Source organism: Rousettus aegyptiacus, unplaced genomic scaffold, assembly GCF_014176215.1.
Source record: "Rousettus aegyptiacus isolate mRouAeg1 unplaced genomic scaffold, mRouAeg1.p scaffold_m13_p_17, whole genome shotgun sequence".
Classification (NCBI taxonomy): Eukaryota; Metazoa; Chordata; class Mammalia; order Chiroptera; family Pteropodidae; genus Rousettus; species Rousettus aegyptiacus.
In genome coordinates this window covers 25,367,677-25,384,148 of record NW_023416292.1, presented here as the reverse complement: position 1 = coordinate 25,384,148, position 16,472 = coordinate 25,367,677, and the positions used below count along the sequence as shown (strand labels likewise).

At 66.0% G+C, this 16,472-nt stretch overlaps 2 protein-coding genes across 4 annotated transcripts; both read right to left on the bottom strand.

The window, feature by feature from the left end:
• Positions 1-1,779: 1,779 nt before the first annotated feature.
• PBXIP1 (PBX homeobox interacting protein 1) lies at positions 1,780-11,409 on the bottom strand. Of its 2 annotated transcripts, XM_016135655.2 has the most exons (11): positions 11,288-11,409; positions 8,998-9,083; positions 7,385-7,511; positions 7,102-7,166; positions 6,864-7,032; positions 5,287-5,520; positions 5,177-5,206; positions 4,800-4,882; positions 4,572-4,643; positions 2,775-3,964; positions 1,780-2,387 (listed from the first exon to the last, which is right to left on the bottom strand). In XM_016135655.2, the coding sequence occupies exons 2-11, from the start codon at positions 9,046-9,048 to the stop codon at positions 2,306-2,308; spliced, it is 2,103 nt and encodes a 700-aa protein (XP_015991141.2). In that variant the 5' UTR covers positions 9,049-9,083; positions 11,288-11,409; the 3' UTR covers positions 1,780-2,305. The 2 variants fall into 2 exon arrangements, with proteins under 2 accessions (XP_015991141.2, XP_015991140.2); XM_016135654.2 differs by lacking the exon at positions 11,288-11,409 and having other exon boundaries at positions 6,864-7,029.
• A 765-nt stretch (positions 11,410-12,174) lies between these two features.
• Positions 12,175-16,135, bottom strand: PYGO2 (pygopus family PHD finger 2). 2 transcript variants are annotated; one of them, XM_016135657.2, is made up of 3 exons: positions 15,818-16,135; positions 15,351-15,400; positions 12,175-14,935 (listed from the first exon to the last, which is right to left on the bottom strand). In XM_016135657.2, the coding sequence occupies exons 1-3, from the start codon at positions 15,918-15,920 to the stop codon at positions 13,868-13,870; spliced, it is 1,221 nt and encodes a 406-aa protein (XP_015991143.1). In that variant the 5' UTR covers positions 15,921-16,135; the 3' UTR covers positions 12,175-13,867. The 2 variants fall into 2 exon arrangements, with proteins under 2 accessions (XP_015991143.1, XP_015991144.1); XM_016135658.2 differs by having other exon boundaries at positions 15,822-16,135.
• Positions 16,136-16,472: the final 337 nt, after the last annotated feature.

Genomic DNA, 16,472 nt, shown 5'->3' with positions numbered 1-16,472 from the left:
GGGCCTGGCCGGAGGCGGCAGAACTTTTCCATTTGAGAGGGGAAGGCGCGCGGAGGCCGCGCTCCTCCTCCGGGGGTTCCCCCAAGGCCCCTGGAGCTGAGCTCTGACCTGGGGGAGTTCCCAGAAGAAAGGGCAAAAAAGCCTCGCGCTCACTCTGGGGGACCCGGCAGACCCCGGGAGGCCCCCGGGTCTGCCCACAGGCTTCCTGTCCCCCAGCCAGGCGGGAGCTGTCCCCGAGCCCGGTGGGGAGGGACCGCCATCCCACTCCACCCGCCTTGGCTCATCCACACGCTGGCCCGTGATCACGGGCACCCTGGACCTGGGCGCCCTCTTGACTAGTGCCGTTGTGGGTACGTGGGTGTGATGGGCATGAGGGTCACCTGCCGGGCGGCCCAGGGAGATGGTCAGCAGAGCGGCAATGTCCCAGGATCCTGGCCCTCCCCGACATGCCCCGTGGGTTCCTGGCTCTTTTTCCCCCCGATTTAGCGGTTTCAGAAACCTCCAGCTCAGCATCTCTACTTCCTGAGTGGGTAAGGACGAGGGGGCGCTCCGGGGACTTCCTAGCGTCCCTGAGAGTCCGTTATGCAAACGAAGGCAACGGGCCCTAGAAATGAACCCAACAAGCCCCAAGTGAGAGTTGACACCCTCTGGGAGCCCAGGGAGGCCAGTTGTGTCCCCTCCCCCAAGCCCAGCCCACCCTCCGCTGGACGCAGGATCCTGCTTGCCTTCCTGCCCGAAACCCTGAACAGGGTAGACGGCTTCCTCCTGAGGGACAATGGTCCACAGAGCCAGGACGCCAGCTCCACGCCCTGGCCTGACCAAGCTGTGCTCGGCCCCACACCCCCCCCCGCCCCCTCTCCAGAAACAGAAGGTGCGTCCCCAGGGCCCCCAGCCCCCACGGCTGACCCTCTGCCTGGGCGGAGGTTCTCCCTCGGTCTCACTGCAGCCCTTCCCCCCACAGAAAGCAGGCACCCGACAGCCGACAGTGTGTCGAGAGTGGTCCCCGGGCCACCCCCAGCCGCCCCACGGCTGAATTATACGAGAGGCCACACTTGCGGCCCTTAACAGCGAGGGGCACTTGCTCCCAGCGGCAGCCCCACCCGGGCCTGAAGGCCCCCTCCCCTTTACCAACTACACTCCTGACCCGGGAAGTCACCTCTGCATCCTGTCCCCTACGCTTGCTTGCGAAGGGACACCCAGGGCACCGACAAGCCCAGTCAGCCCGGGACGCCCGGGTCTCCCCGGGGAGCTAGCCAGGGGGCAGGCCCAGGGTGGGCAGCTGTGGTCAGAGATTTAGGGCATCCAGCCCTAAGGTGCGGAGCCACCGTGGAGCCAGGGCACCCCCTAGTGGCCCCCTCGCCTCCCCAGCCCGAAGCTTGGCTGTGTGTGTGCGCGCGGGGCTCCTCTCCACCACCCCTAACACCCGGTCGGGCAGGAGCGCGATAGCTTCTGCATGCCCAGTGCGGGCCAGGCGTGGGGGACCATGTAATCCCTCCCCCGGCCCCTCCGTCCCTTTTTTAAGAATAAGAAACATGAGGCTCCGGGAGATCCTCTGGGCGAAGGTCGCTCGGCTGGATCAGAGACCAGGGCCCAGGGTCCCACACCCTCCTGGGGAGCAGGCAAGGCAGGTGAGCGGGGGGAGGGGTTCCAGCCCCGGGGCCTGAGGCTATGGGGGGCACATGGAAAAGGGCGACACCAGTGCCGGGGGTGGGGAGGGGGTGCCGCAGTACGCGACCCTGTGCTTAGACCACCCCAAGTGACAGAGCCCATCCGACAGCGTCACGGCTCCAACAGCACTTTATTGGCATCCGCGGGTGCAGCTCAGACGGGGAGGTGAGGCCACGTGGGGAGCCCGGCGAGGGGACTTCACCCCTGGGGACAGCTGCGTCCAGGTCTAACACAGCCCCAGGGACGGCCCTGAGCTGGACCTCTGGAACCCCAAGGGGCACCGCAGGGGGCACCCAGAAATGGCGCGCAGGCCCAGCCTGGGGCCGCACGCACACACACGCACGCATGCACACACACGCACGAGGAAAGCGGGGTTAGGAATCGGAATGCCACCCCCACCCCCGACCCCTTCCGCACTGCAGTGACACAGACTGCCAGGGTCGTGGCCCTGATTAATTGCATGCATTTGCATACATTTGCATAGACAGCAAGGCAGGCCTGGCCGAGGCCTTTTCTGGCAAAAGTGGCATGGCACAGAGCCGGGTGGGTTTGCTCTCTGTGAAGGTCGTCCAAGGACACGGCCCACGCCAGGAGAGCTGGCGGTGCCACAGTCCCCGGGGGTCAGATGGCAGCCGCCTCAGCCCCGGAGGTGGTGGCTGTGCTCCGCCCGGGGTCCCACAACTCTGGGGCTCGCAAAGTGTCTGTCCTTCTTCCGGGACCTGTGGGGAGACACGGGGTGCAAACAGGAAGTGGCCTTTGCAGGACAATGCCAGGCGATGGAGAGGGGCTCTCTGAGGAGAGGGCGCCCCGCTCTTCCCACGGCGGCCAACACAGGCAGCCAGCGCTCATCACACTGGGAGCCGGGCCTGGGCTCCCAGGACGGAGGTGACATGTCCCTCACCCCTGGGCCACGGGGGGCGGGCAGGACAGGGCCCAGCCCAAAGGGGACCCCCTGGGCCGCTCCAGGAGGTCCCTGCAGGAAGCCAGCGGGGATAAGGCTTCGAGCTGAAGACCCCAGACTCGGACTCGGGGCAGAGCTCCTTCAGACCCCCGCCTCCTGCTCCCTCCTCTGTCCCAACGCCCCCAACTCCCCCACAGCTGCCCACCTCTTCTTCAGGGCTTTGTCTCCAAAGAAGTGACGGAAGATGAAGTCCTCGAAGTCATCCACCTCGTCATCGTCACCTGTGTGTCTCACGGCCACCTCCTCCAGGCTGTCCTCCAAGGCATCCACAAAGTCCCGGAAGCGGAGGCGGTCATGGCGAAACACGCCATCCTCGCCGAAGTAGGCGGGCGAGAGGGGCAGCTCCTCAGTCAGCCGCCCGGCCCAGGGCAGCCGCGCCAGGTACGTCCTCAGCAGGGCGGCCAGCTCCTGCCGCCGCACCGGGGCCAGCTCCATGCCGAAGAGGGCCAGGCCCTCCTGCCGGGCACACTCGAGCACGCCCGCGCAGCCCTGGGGTGCCCGGTACTTGTGCCTGGACAGCTCTGCCCAGGGCGGCAGGGGGCCGCGCCCGTCCTCAGCCCCCTCCTTCCACCGCGGGTGCTTCTGCCTGTCTCTGGAGGGGTGGGGGCTCCCGCTTTTCCTGGGGGGCTCCTTGGGGCCCTGCTGCCCACCATCTCTCCCGCGGCCCCACTCCTCCTGCCACCGCCCGGCCGGCTCCCTGTCCCACTCGCCCCCCCAGCTCTTCTTCCTTTCCCGGCCAGAGTCCTCCTTTTTCTGCTTCCAGTGCTCGGCCTTCCGGTCCCCCTGCCCATCTCGCCACTTCTCCTTTCCACTCCGCTCTCTGGAGCTCTGGAAGGGGCTCCCGTGACCCCAGGCCTCCGAGGCATTGGCAGAGAGCCCCGGGTGCTGGCCCCAGCCCTCCAGGCCCGGCAGCTTCTGGGCCAGGCCAGTGTGGGCCGGGTCCCCGCGATCTGCGTCCCTCACGCCCCGCTCCAGGCCCTGCACAGACCCCAGCAGCCGCTGCTGCCTCTCCAGCTCGCGCCTCAGTGCCTGGGTCTCCGCCTCTAGCCCTTCCTTCTGCTGTGGGAAGCCAGGTCCCGGCTCCTGCCCCCTGGGGCCTTGCTCCTTGGTGACCCTGCCACCCTGCGGGCCTCTGCCCCAGCTGAGGCACACCCCGTCTGTGCCCCGGACGCAGTCGGCCTCCAGCCCCTGGAGCCGGGCCCGCAGCTGCTGCAGCTCGGCCTCCAGGGCCCGCTGGGAGGCCTGGCCCTGCTGCACGGCCCCGCGGAGCTGGGCATTCTCCTCCTCCAGCCCTTTGGGCTGGCGCATCAGGCTCTGAAGCTCTTCCTTCTGGGCCTGGAATGGGGACGGGGTGGAGGGCACACAGGAGGCTCCTCTCAGGAGGGGCCCGCTGCCTTCTACCCGAGTCCTGTTCCAGGATGGGGAGCAGGTGGCCCAAGCCCCTTTTACAGCCTGGGACACTCGGAGGATGTGGTTCTCGTCCTCCCCCCCATCTGCAGCCAGCACCAGACTCGGGGGACCCCCAATCCCATCACAGGCCTTGGCTGCTACATCCTTACAGAAGCCCACGCACCAAGCCACAGGATTCACATAAGGACAGCCAGTACGTGGCACTCGTCACCCCGCGTCCCCCTTCCAGCCCGGAGCAGGCAGTATTAACCGATGGCCTCGTTCCCTGGCGCCCTGGCTGGTCCTCAGTCCTTCCCCACACAGTGCTCCCCGCGGGCCACGCCGGTCAGAGGCGGCATGCCCGTGGCACAGCTCTGCCGGCCCCGTCCTAAACCCCAGCATGAGGAGTGCGAGCAGAAACCCAGGACGATGACCCGAGTGCAGCGGGAGAGGGCCAGGGTCGCGGCGCGTGGCTAAACAGAGGGACCTTTTTCCGGGGAAGGATACCAGGACAGACGCCCGGCCCAGCCCGGCCCCGCCTGCTCGTGCCCACCTGCAGCTGGGCCTGCAGCAGCCGGATGTCCTGGTTCTCCTTGGCCAGCTTGTCCAGCAGAAGGGCCATGTCCTGCAGGTCAGGGACACTGTCAGGGAGCGCTGAGGCCTGCGGCTGCTGCCTTAAGCCATCCTGAGGGCACAGGAGCCAGCTACCCGCCCTGCCCCACGCCCAGGCCGTCCTGAAGCCCCGGGCAGCCCGCACACCGGTGGTCACAGTCACGCCTACCTGCCCATCCCCCACAGCGCCCAGCATCCTAGCACCCAGCCCGGCATCTGGGGAGACCTGTGGTTCCACTTCCTTGGCGGGCCCTGTGGGGAAGCGAGGCCTGAGACCAGCCCCGAGGCACACGGAGCCCACTCCTCCACACACATGCACACGCACACACACACACACACACACGCACGTCACCCTCCTGCCCTGGACCCACCCACGCGGAGAGCTCCAGCCAGCGACCGCCCAGGGTTATCCCAAGCGCCTGACAAGACTTCACTGAGCGGTTAGGGTACGGCCTCCGGCCCCCTGGGTCTGACCAGAGAGCCACCCCTCAGCCTCCTTCAGGGCTGGGGAGGCAGACACTAAGGAGCAGGGCCCTCCCCACTCACCACTCTCGGAGTCGGGGTCGGAGAGGCCACCTGAGACAGAGACAGAGGCTGTGGCGAGGCCCGGAGCGGGGGTGGAGTGGGGGCGGGGGGCAAGGGGGGGCACCACTCACCAGAGAGGAGAAGGGCCCCCAGGCCCAGCAGAACCAGGGCCCCGAGCAGGCACATGTTGAGGGAGAGGCCCAGCTCCCCGCCTGCGCCCTCCCCGCGGGCCTGCTCCTCGGCCCACGCGGGCGCCACGGGCTTCGCAGGGCTGGGGTCCCGGGCCCGCCGTCGCCTCAGCCCCTCGACGTCCACATCGGTGTCGTCCTCGCTGCTGGTGCTGTGGGCCTGCCCCCCGGCCCAGGCTGCAGGAGGGTCAGAGGCAGTGCGGCCACTGCAGAGGCGGGACCCGGGGAGGACGGGACGCGGAGAGGCCCCCAGCCCTGGCCGCAGAGAGGGGCAGGCGGCACCGATGACCGCCCACCCAGGCAGAGGCGGGGCCCAGTCCTTTCCGTCTGCAAACTACAAGGGCGGCTTCCCCCCAGAAGCACCCTCCTTCCCCCCACGGCGAGCTCCATCGCCGCCTCCCGTCCGTCCCAGCTCTGGCCGGCCCTGCTCGGCCCCTCCCTGCTCTCCCCAGCCCCACAGGTGGGTCTCCCGCACCGTCTCTGCTCCCCTCACTGTGCCGCCACCCGCTGTCTCGCCCACGCCGCACACGGCCCCCACAGTAGACGAGGCCCTGACCCGTCACACCTGACCTGGCCTCCCAGAGCCCCGGGCCTGGACGCCCGCCTGCCCGCTGGTCACCTCCACCTGGGTGTCCCTCGGGGACCAGGCACCCAACACGCTGCCCTCCCCACTGGTTCTCTTCTGCTGTCCCCCGGGGTGGGAGGGCGCACTGCCAGCCAACCCGGGCCTCGAGCCCGCACCCAGACACCACGCGCCTCGTGTCTGCCTCAGTCCGGGTCCTCAGGGGCGTGGCCTGACCACTGCGGGTGCCTCGCCTCCTGAGTGGCCCGGGCCGGCCTCACCCCGGCCCTGCCGCCTTTGACGGAGACGGATCGGCCCCAGCACGGCCTCCTTGGCACAGAGGGGTGCCCAGACCTTCGCCGATGCTGCGGCATGGGCCCGGAACGCGCCTCTCATCCTGCCTACCTCCCGAAAGCCTGCTCTGCGCTGCGGGCGCCACGCAGGCGTCATGCGCAATGGGAACCTTCCCCCGGGTGTCCCTACCTCTCCTTCCCCCTCCACCTGCCCCGCCGAGCCGCCCTCCCCTCCTGCGGGGACACCTCCACCACACCTCCCTTTGCACCCCTCACGCAGCTGACTTTCACCTTGGTCTGCCTCACACAGGCCTTGAACCTCCCCGCCCCCGCCTCCCCCAGGCCCCAACCTGCCACACAGAAGGGACTCAGGCAAAGACAACTGACTCTAGAGGCAAGACGAGGAGCCCCATGACAGGGAGAAAGGGTCAACCAGACCTGGGCCCTGCCACTTACGGCTGTGTGACCTTGGCCGAGTCATTCAACCTCCCTGGGCCTCGGTGTCCTCAGGGGTGGTGGTGCGGACCCACTGACGTAACTTAACGAGGCGCCAAGCTACTACGTCCTTGGGCCTGGCCCAGACCCGTGACAGCTAATCCCAGGCTGAGCCCACTCCTGTATCTTCTAGAAGGACGGTGACAACGGGGGACGAGGAGGGCTCTCACCTGCGCTGGTGGATGAGGGGAGGCTCTGTTGGGGGCTCTGGCCCTCCAGGTCCTGTGTATCCGGTGCAAGGTCAGCAAGCACGGGGGTCTCCTCCAGGTCGCCCTGGGCCACTGTGTCTCCTGGGCCAGGGGACGCCATGCCACGACCGGCCCCTTCTGGGACATCCTGCTGCAGACACAGCCGTGAGCAGCTCGCGGCCCTCCCCACTTCCTTCCCTCCCCACGTGACGGTCCTCACCTTGACCTCCGCCTCGTCTGGCAGAGCGGCGTCAGGCTGGGCGCTCGCGCTCGGGAAGATGGTCTCTGTGATGGGAGGAAGGGCCGAGGAGAACCACCGCTGCCCCCGACGAGCTTCCCACACAGCCTTGGGGCTCCCGCGGGCCCCGCCGGCTCGGAAGGGGCAGGAAGAAGCCGGGAGGGGGTAAAGGAAAATGAACCGGGACTGCCCTGGCCTGAGGGCGCCGGGGACCCCAGAACGCGGAGGGCGGGTGGCGCCGCCCCGCCCCCGGCAAGGCCGTTACCTGCTCCATCCGAGGTCTCCGCTAATTCTTCCCTGTCTGCCTCGTGGGGGCTCCGAGGGGCCTGGGGCGCGCTCTGAAGTTCTGGGCCCACCCCGGATTCCGGGCCCAGGGTCTCCACAGGCAGGCTCTGTGGGGAGGGGCACAAGCGGGAGGTGCTCCAGGGGAAGCACACCACCACGAGCACGGGGTGCCTGCCGGGGTCCCCGAGACGGGCCGCACTGCCCAGGAACCCCCAGCCGCACATCACAGCAACGACGGTCCAGCAGTGAGCTGACTCGAGGTGGGCCCTTCCCTAGCCTCGCCAAGTTTCTGTGGAACGAGGCGTCGGACCCCCGTACGAACCTGCCCTCCACCCAGAAGCTGGCTAGACAGGGCCTGGGTCTCCCTCCCCACCTAGACCACCGGGCTTTGCCTCCCTCCCCACAAACGACCGACCCCGTTGTCAGCCGTGAGGTCGGAGGAGGATGGCAAGAGAGCAAGGTCTGCTTGCTCATGGTCACACTGCCCACGGGCTGGCCTGCAGCCGCACTCACACGGGCCGCCCGGTTCGCTTAGCTCACCCCGTGGCCGCTCCCCGAGCCCCCAGCCACCCAGCCACCCAGCCACCGGCAGGGTGACCCTGTGGTGCCCCCAGCCAGGCGGTCCAGGCTCTGCCCCTCCTCTCTGCACACTGCGCCTCGGCAGGCCCCCCGCCCGCCCGCTCACCCCATCCCCGGCTCCCGCCATCCCTCCAGGAATAAGCATGCTCTTTTGCAATTTTCAAATCCCTTTTCGCTCACGGCCACCTCCACGAGGCAAAAATCACGACCCCTTTTACAGGGGAGGATACCGAGGTGAAATGCCCCGCCGTGGCAATGGCGCCCCGGGGCTCTAGCTGAGAGCAGGGTGCCTGTCCTCCTCTGCGGGCAAGCCCCAGCCTGTGGGTCCTGCTTGGGCGTCACCCCGAGGTCACCTTCCTCACCCCCGACGGGCTCCCCCGGGGCACGGGGCTCCAGGCCCTCACTCAGCTCCTCAGCTTCTCCCCTCCCAGCGGATCAAGCCCCTGGGGCTCGGAGCCCGTAGCAAACTTTCTCCAGCCCCTCGGTCCTGTCCCGCCTTTTCAGTGGCTTCGGCAGCACAGGGCTGCACTGGGCTCCTGCTACCTGGACGGCAGGCTCTCTCCCCGGTCCCCACTGAGCCCACGCACTGACTCCCCATCCCCTGCCCCCCCCCTCAAGGAGGCGAGTGTCCTGATGCCCACTCAGGGCCTCTGGTGACTTCGCATCAGGATGAGGCCTGAGCTGGTCCTTCAGGCTCTGCCCCCAACCTCACTCGGCACCATCTGACCCACGTCACCCCCTCACCCGCGGGGCCCCCTCGCAGTGTGCCCCGGAAAAGCTTCCCCATTGCGGCCTCAGAACCTCCGCTCAGGCTCAGGCTGGTCTCCCCACCCCTCACAGCTTGCCCAGGGGTGCCCTGCTTTCCGGGCATGGTCCTGGGGGCCTGATCCCCCTCCCCCACCACTAGAGCTCCTCTCCCCTCCAGGTAGCAGGAGGGGAAGCAGGGACCGCCAGACCCAGAAAGCGGCCCTGCGAGAATCCCGCTTCCGCGGGTCCCGAGGACTGCTCTCCTACCTCTGGGCCTGCAAGCACCCAGCTATTGTCCGAGTCTGGGCAGGAGGCCATAGCTGCCAAGGTCCCCGAAGCTGCTGCGGTGCCACCTGCGGAGAAACGGTCCCCTCAGGGAAGGCAGGAAGCAGGCGGCAGCCCTGGCCGGGTTTCCAAGTAGCTTCTAGAAGCGGCCTGGTTCCAGGCCTTCCGACCCTAACACCTCAGCACCCTGCAGATCAGAACCTGCGACAGCCAGAGTAGCTTGGCTGTCCCGGGAACGGCAGGGCCTTGGAAAACCGGACCGACCTTGAGAGGTCAAGGAAGCAGAGGGCTGGAAGGGCTCTGGGGAATAACCCAGCCACCTCTCTCACGCCGTGGTCAGGGCCGAGGAAGGCCAGAAAGGTACTGATCTGACTTGCGAAGACCAGCAGGGAAGAAGAAGAGTGAGGAAAACAGCCCAGCCCTCCCTTCACCCCCCACCCCCGGCTCCCCCACAACCACTCCGCCCTCCCCCAGGGCTGGGAGGAGAAGACTCCAGGCCCCCCTCGGCCCTGCCTCCCAGACACCCGCCATCATCCTCTGAGTGGTCTAGTTCTCCGTGCTGGCTGCCCCTGGAGTTGCCTGAGACCCCGATTCAACTGGTGTCAGGCTCAGGCAGAGGTCTTTCTAAAAACCTCCCAGATAGGAAAAAAGCAAACTAAACAAAAGAAGAAAAGAAAAATAAAATATAATCCTCCCAGGCGACTCGCATGCAGCCAGGGCTGAGCTCCACCTGGATGAACCTTCGGTGACTGACTCTCCTGCTGCTCTCGCCCTCGATTCTAAATTCTCTTCCCTTCTCAGTAATCCCTGGAGTTTCATCTCAGGGAACCTGAAGGTGACTGGGAAAAGGGCTTTTGGCAGCTATCATGCGGAAAGACTACAGCTGGCAGAACGCGGACCAAAACCAGGGCCGTGGTCCGGCCCTGCTGACCTGCAGTGGCTTGGCAGGTGGGGCTGGGAAATCCCTCCAGCCTCCAGAGCCTGAGGGCAGGGTCAGACCGCCATCGGCTCAGACTGTCCCCTCGGGTCTTAGGGTAACAAATGTCTTCCTGAGGGGCTGGAAGGGTGACAAGTGAGGGAGAACTCGGGAAACCCAGGACAGGGGAGCGAGGCTGGGCGGATGGACGGCAGGCCCACCTCGGGAACCACACGCTGCTCCTGCCCCTGAGTGATACAAGTCCCACACGGTGCCCTGCTAACCTCCCGTGGCCCTTCAAGAACCCAGCTGGGACAAATGAAAGACCTTCCAGTGTCCTCCCCAATGCCCACACCCCCCAGACACACACCCATCCCACAAGGAGACAGGAAAGAGCTGTGAAGACTCCCCGTACCAAACCCACGGGGCACCCCTGACGGGCTTCTACCGGCATCCACCGCCGGCACGCTGGGCCTCTGCTCTCGGCCCCTCCCCCGCGGTCCTGACGTCATCTCCCCATCCCCAGTTGCTGCGTGTGACTGATAACAGGTGGTGGCAGGAAGGAAGTGGCAGCAGCTCAGGCTGAAGTCCCTGTTTATCCCTGGCTATGTACAGCCTGCTCAGGTCCTCCAGAACCAGGAACCATGGCAACCAGTGATGTCAGGCCCAGTGTCTCCATGGAAACCAGAAATGGTATTTGGGTCAACAAGACAAACACTTGTGAGACCCAAACAGGAGAGAGACCGGAACCCCTGCACTCGGAGTTCTAAGCCCTGGCAGCTCTCTCTTGGTTGGGATCTCCCAAGATCCCAAAAGATCCCGTTCTCCCAAGCAACCTTCCATTGCCTTATTAGGAAGTCCCTTCCTTCTGCTCTCCAATCTGCGCCCTTCCCGCTGTGTCCTCAGATCTCTTCCTTCTCATCCACCACTTGGAAAGAAACCCACCTCCCCCGACCCCTCCCCCGCTACCGGCCCCCCCACCCCGGCTTCTCTTTTCTCCCCCGCAGGACAGAACAAAAACATCCTTCAAGGATTGTCAGAGACGTCTGCTATTTCTAAAAGACAGCTAAAGGGGGAGCTCTCCCACTCTGTACAAAGCTGGGAAGTCTGGTCTGGCTCACTGCAACCCCTCGAAGAGCTGTACCCCTACACCTCTAAAGCAAATGACCTAGGGCCAGTCCTCGCCTGGGGGACTCAGAGCAAGCTCCTGTTTTGGAAACAGCCGCCCATGGTCCCCCTTCCCCAGGCCAGCAGTGACAAGAAGCTCGGTGGGTCCCCGGCGGAGGCCAACCCTTCCTCTCCCGTGACCCTCCGCCCCCCGGCAGACCCAGGACCCTCTCCGCGCTAGGGGTTTACCTGGCCCAGCTCTCGACTCACTCTGCAGCTGAACTTGTTGCTGTCTCCCCTGATTCCCAGCCTCCGAAAAAGAGGGCGGTCATGTGACCACAGGCTGGCCAATGGGAAGTCAACTTCCCTGAGGGGGCGGAAACTTTTGGCCAATAACAGCTGGCGTTGAGAGCCAGGGGCGGGGAAGGGGGAGCTGCACGGCCCTTAGGCCTGGGCAACCTTCCGGTGGGGATTGGGGTTCCGGCAAACTGAATTTTGGGTGACCTCCCCTCCTTTCTCAGTGTCTTGTTCCTAGAGGGAAGACTCCAAACTGAAAGACAAAGGGTGGCATCTCCCAAGACGACAGGGACAGGGGGCAGATTGGTCCCAGGACAGACAGAAACAGCTGCAGGCTGGGGGAGGGGAGGACGGCCAATCGTGGGTTGGAATAGCCGTCCCGCCCCCCTCCCCACCCTGCTCCAGTGCGGACTGCTTAAGGATGCCACTGCTGAAAACATTCGAAACTGGCATCTGCTAGACCAGGGGCACCCCCTTCCTCCGCCCTTGGAGCTACGCGTGACCCCTAACGCACACAACTAGGGGCTGGGGGCGGGCGCCAAACCCGGAGCCGCTAACTTGGCACTTGTCTCCTTGAGGCCTTGGAGCCAAAGCGCCCACTTGGCTCCAGGCCCAGCCCAGGAATGTGCTCAGAAAAGAAACCGTTCCTCAGCAGGGACACGGGTGGGTGGGGCACACAAGACTCCTGGGGTTCGGTGGCTTGTACCAGGGCCAGCTCCAGGTCCCAATCTTTCTGCCATTCACATTAACAGGGGCCCTCAGCCCCCCTCCCCAGGTGCCCTTCCCTGCATAACAGGGGTTCATTCCGACCTCTGCACAGGAACAGCGAGGAGTCCGTCTGGATTTTCAAGTCATTTTATTAATCCAACGGTACAAAAGACCCCCGCCACTGCCTCTCTGCTGTCCCCACTTTCTTCCAAAAAGTAGTGGAGTGAGGGAGTGAGCAGATGTCCCCCCCAAAAACCACTTTACAAAATGCGGGGGAGGGGGGCGGCACCACAAAAATAGCAACAGGTAAGAGGGGCAAACAGAACCACGAACACGACCGCACGTGAGCAGTGGGGGGCTGCCCTCTCTGCTGTTTTAGAGCGGGAGGGGGCACTGGAAGAGAGAAGCCCAGAGCTGCTCCCTTATCCTTCAGCCTCCAAGGCTCCTGTCTCCACCCAGGCAGGCAAATGAGATCTTCAGCAGACTGGGAACTCTCTGCACGTGCATGTGCACGCGTGTGCTGGGGTCCAGGGGACCACCAACTCCCCTGCGGCCATGCCCGGCCTGCCTTCCCCACCCCGAGGAATGTACGCACGCACTGTGCTGTGCAGAAGGGCAGCTGTGAGGGGCTCCTGGCCAAGCCCCAGGCCCACCTCTGGCAGACAGTGCTTCACAAATGAAAACAAAGCCCCGTGCAGGACTCTGGCTGACAGGTAAGAGCTGCTAGCTCACCAGGCCCAAGATGCGAAGAATCGCAAGGAGGGAGAAGAAACCTCCAGTTCCAGGACTCTTCTCTGTCTTGGTGATGCAGGTCTCACGCCGCCCCCAAACCCACCCCAGGCTGGGACGGGGATCCCGGCACCAGGAGAGATGAGGTATGAGGGCTCTGCACCCTTGCAGGCTGGCCTTCGATCAAGCCAGGGAGACAGGTTGTGAAGGCGCCAGTGGCTGAAGCCCGTCGCTGACGGGTGGGGGCGGGGGGCACCGAGTCCAGGCGTCCAGGGCTGACCAAACTGAATTTCACATACTGTGGTCTGTCAGGCCACGTATCTCAATTTTTGGCAAAATGGTCATTAGGAGAAAAGCACAGGAGAGGCTGAGAAAGGACCAGTGACTTTGGTATGAGGGAGGTACGTGCCGACGGCGCCCCCTACCCACCGTCTGGAAACCCCAAATCGCCGAGAAGGGCCGCGGCCAGGAACTCGGCCAGGAACTCTCCCTCATCGTTAAGCTATTTGGTTCTGAGGGGCAGGAGTCCAGCCAGTATCAGAGGAGGAAAGCAGAGGGTAGGAAAAGGGAAGACTCCCCCGTGATCCCCTAAAGCTGTCTCCCAGAGCCCACAGGAGGGCTATTGCAGCGACGGGAAGGGACCCCCAACTCCTCAGGCCAGAAACCTGTTAACTCTTAAACTCCAAAATCTAAGGCTGGAGCTGTGGGGCTGGACGGGAGTGTTAGGCACAGGTGTTGGGACTACCCGTCATCCGCAGAAGGGACACTCCCGCCCTCCAGACGTTCCTCCAGCCTCTCTTCTCTCGCAGCCATACCCTCAGGCCTCCAGAGACGGCCACCAAAAAACGGCTCTGCTCGCCAGGGCTTTGGTTTCCTGATCTCCGTAGATCTCAACGTGAAAGTCTCCGGAAAAGTGAGCGAGCCAGGCTCCTCCGCCTGCCCACCTTAGTTCCTCTTCTGCCCCAAGGAGCCACCGCGTTTCCGCCCCCAGGGGGGTGGGAAGCCAGTGGCAACAAGGACCGAGAGCCAGACAGGGACACGACCACCCTGGAAGAGCAGGACGGGACTTCACTTCCCTGGGCCGCTTTGCCAGCATCACCCGTCGTTGGCAGCCACCAGCTGCCCCATGCCCTCGCGGACGTAGACAGACTGGATGTCCTTGGTCTTGAGGCAGAGGTCGCAGGCCCAGACGGCGGAGGCCTCGGTGGTCAGCAGCCCGTAGGCGCTCTCGGTCATGCCCGTGCACTCACGGTGGAACCACTTCTGGCAAGAGGCCTCGCACAGGATGGCGTCCTGGTCATCGTTGACCTCGCTCCGGCAGGCGCCGCATGGGTACACCAGGCCGGGAGGGGGCTGGGGCCCTGCGCCCCCGCCTGCCTTGCCGGGGGGTGCCAGGCTGTTGGCATCCGGCGTGCCGCCCCCCCGCCCGCTGCTGTTTGGGGGGAAGCTGGGCTGGTTCCCATTAACAGTGGCGGCCGGGGGGCCCGAGGGAGGCTCCTGCGGGAAAGCAGTGGGGGCGGGCGGGTTTGGGGGCTTCCCCCCATCCTCGGCACCAGGGCCCGGAAAGCCGGGGTCCGGGCCAGGGAAGGGACTGGTGTTAGGGGGCAGGCTGGGGAGCCCTTGACCGGGTCTCTGGAGAGGAGACGGGCCAAAAGGCGCCCCTGGCTGGGCGAAGCGCTGGGGGAGAGCGGGGGTGCCCAGGTCCCCTCGGGGAGGCTGTCCCATGGTGGGCGAGATCATGGGGCCAAACCCCCCCACCGGGCCTGGCATCATCTGTCCACCAGGAGGGCTGAAGCTCTGGCCCAGGGGCTGGCTGAAGGGCTGGCTGGGGAAGCTCATGCTGCCGGGGGCTGGGTAGGCCGGGCCCTGAGGGGGCATGTTGAAAGCAGGGCCCATCGGGCTGGGAGGGAAAGGCGGTGGCTGTCGCCGGAGAGGCTGGGGACCACCTCCGCCCCCAGTGCCATAGCCTGGGGGCACCTGGCCTGCCATGCCCCCCTGGACACGGAAGCCTCCGAAGGGGACAGGACCACCGAGGAAGGGAGGAGCAGTGCCCGCCACCTTAGGGGCTCCGAAGTCATCCTCGAAGGGGTTGGATGCGACCAGGTGATCCACCATGGGCGTCGGGGGCGGCGCAAACTCCGTCAGATGCGAGTAGGCAGGGCCCTGGCGGGGGACGGAGGAGGGAAAGGGGCTCGTGGAGGGAGGCGCCAGAAACACAGCGCACACCCTGGGGGCTGGTTCCAGCCGGCTCAGATCCGGAACCAAGATGGCCCTGAGGAAGCGACAGAGGCACAGAGAGTGGAGGACGGGGTGCACCTGAACACACTCTCTGGCACTCAGAAGGGGTAAATGGCCAGTGGTGCCATCGTGAGGGCGCCAGGACAGGAGGGAAGAATGGGGGAGGAAGGTCCTACTCCTGACTGATGAGACCTTTGCCAAATCCTCTCATCCCGCACCCGCTCAGAAACGGAGAGGAGCAGCTTCCCCTTGTCCCCTGCACCTGACCAAGACACGACCACGCTGGAGAGGGGGGCGGGGAAGGGGCTGCTGGGAGGCGTGCGCGCCCACCCCCATTCACCTGAGTGTTAGACTTCCTTCGCTTCTTTTCTGGGCTCTTCATCTGCAGACCTGGGGGAGCGGCAAAGGGCAGACACGAACAAGTTCCCCCGAGGCCTCCCCAACCCCCCTCCTCCCGTGCCCAGAGCAACGCTTCCGCCGTCCGATGCTCATTTATTTAACAAACACTGACAAAAGTGGAACATGAAAAGTGACTGGACGACCCCCCTGTCAAGGGCCTCTTCCTTTCAACGAGACATCCCACGTCTTGACACCCGCAGACTCTCAAGTGGCTCCTGAATTCCACGTGCCCCCAAACCCTAGGGTCCTCAATCTATGCCACCTGTCTCCAACCCCTGGAGAGCTTCACGCACCCAACCTCTTCGGGGCCCTCAGCCTAAAGACCCCCGCTTCCCCCCGCCCGCCAGACCTCCCTCCGAGGTCCCCAAGTCCTGGGCGTCTCCAGCCCCCAGCCCTCGGCGCTCTCACCGGCCTTGCCCTGCTTCCTCCCGGTGCTGGGCGGCGCAGGGGGCGGTGCGGGGCCGCCACCTCCCTCCAGCTTGTCCGGTGGGGGCGGCGCCGAGGCGGCCATGGAGTGGGGGACCTGGGTCAGCGGCGGCGGCGGGGGACAGACGCGCCCTCGGCTCGCACCATCGCTGAGAGGGGGAGTCGGGGGCAACACAAGCCCCCGCGCTGCGGCCACTCCGAGCGGGGCGAGGGGCAGGGGCCGAACCGAAGCGCCAAGTGCGCGCTCGCCCCAGCCTCACCGCCCGCCCGCGGCAGCAGCCACCGGAACCGGAACTCAGCTCGGCCGCCACCACGGAGCCGGCGGGGGGGGGACTGGCCGAGATGCTCCCAGAGCCCCGCGAGGGAGGACCGTACCACTGCACGACGGGGGGGGCGCGCCCCACGGGGCAGGGACGCGCGCCAGCCACCCTGGGCGGGCGGCGGCGGCCCGCTGCCTCCGGGCCGGACCGTACCACCCGCGGCCGGGGGGCCGCCGCAGGCGCGCGTCCAGGAGGGCTGGCCGCTTGTGACCGCGGTCCCCTCTGCAGACGCGAACATCGTCCCTGGACCGCGGCCCTCCCGACGCACCTCCGCCACACACACACACACACACACACACCCCGCCCCCGGGGTCGCG

What these genes read in the sequence shown, in the direction of transcription:
- PYGO2 (XM_016135657.2), bottom strand. Translation starts at nt 15,920, where the DNA reads ATGGCCGCCTCGGCGCCGCCCCCACCGGACAAGCTGGAGGGAGGTGGC. An exon ending in GAGGAAGCAGGGCAAGGCCG is followed by an intron (nt 15,401 to 15,817) that starts GTGAGAGCGCCG and finishes CCGCTCCCCCAG; the next exon opens with GTCTGCAGATGAAGAGCCCA. An exon ending in GAAGGAAGTCTAACACTCAG is followed by an intron (nt 14,936 to 15,350) that starts GTGAATGGGGGT and finishes GTCCCCCGCCAG; the next exon opens with GGCCCTGCCTACTCGCATCT.
- PBXIP1 (XM_016135655.2), bottom strand. Translation starts at nt 9,048, where the DNA reads ATGGCCTCCTGCCCAGACTCGGACAATAGCTGGGTGCTTGCAGGCCCA. An exon ending in GGAGACCTCGGATGGAGCAG is followed by an intron (nt 7,167 to 7,384) that starts GTAACGGCCTTG and finishes CTCCCATCACAG; the next exon opens with AGACCATCTTCCCGAGCGCG. An exon ending in GGGGGCCCTTCTCCTCTCTG is followed by an intron (nt 5,207 to 5,286) that starts GTGAGTGGTGCC and finishes TCTCTGTCTCAG; the next exon opens with GTGGCCTCTCCGACCCCGAC.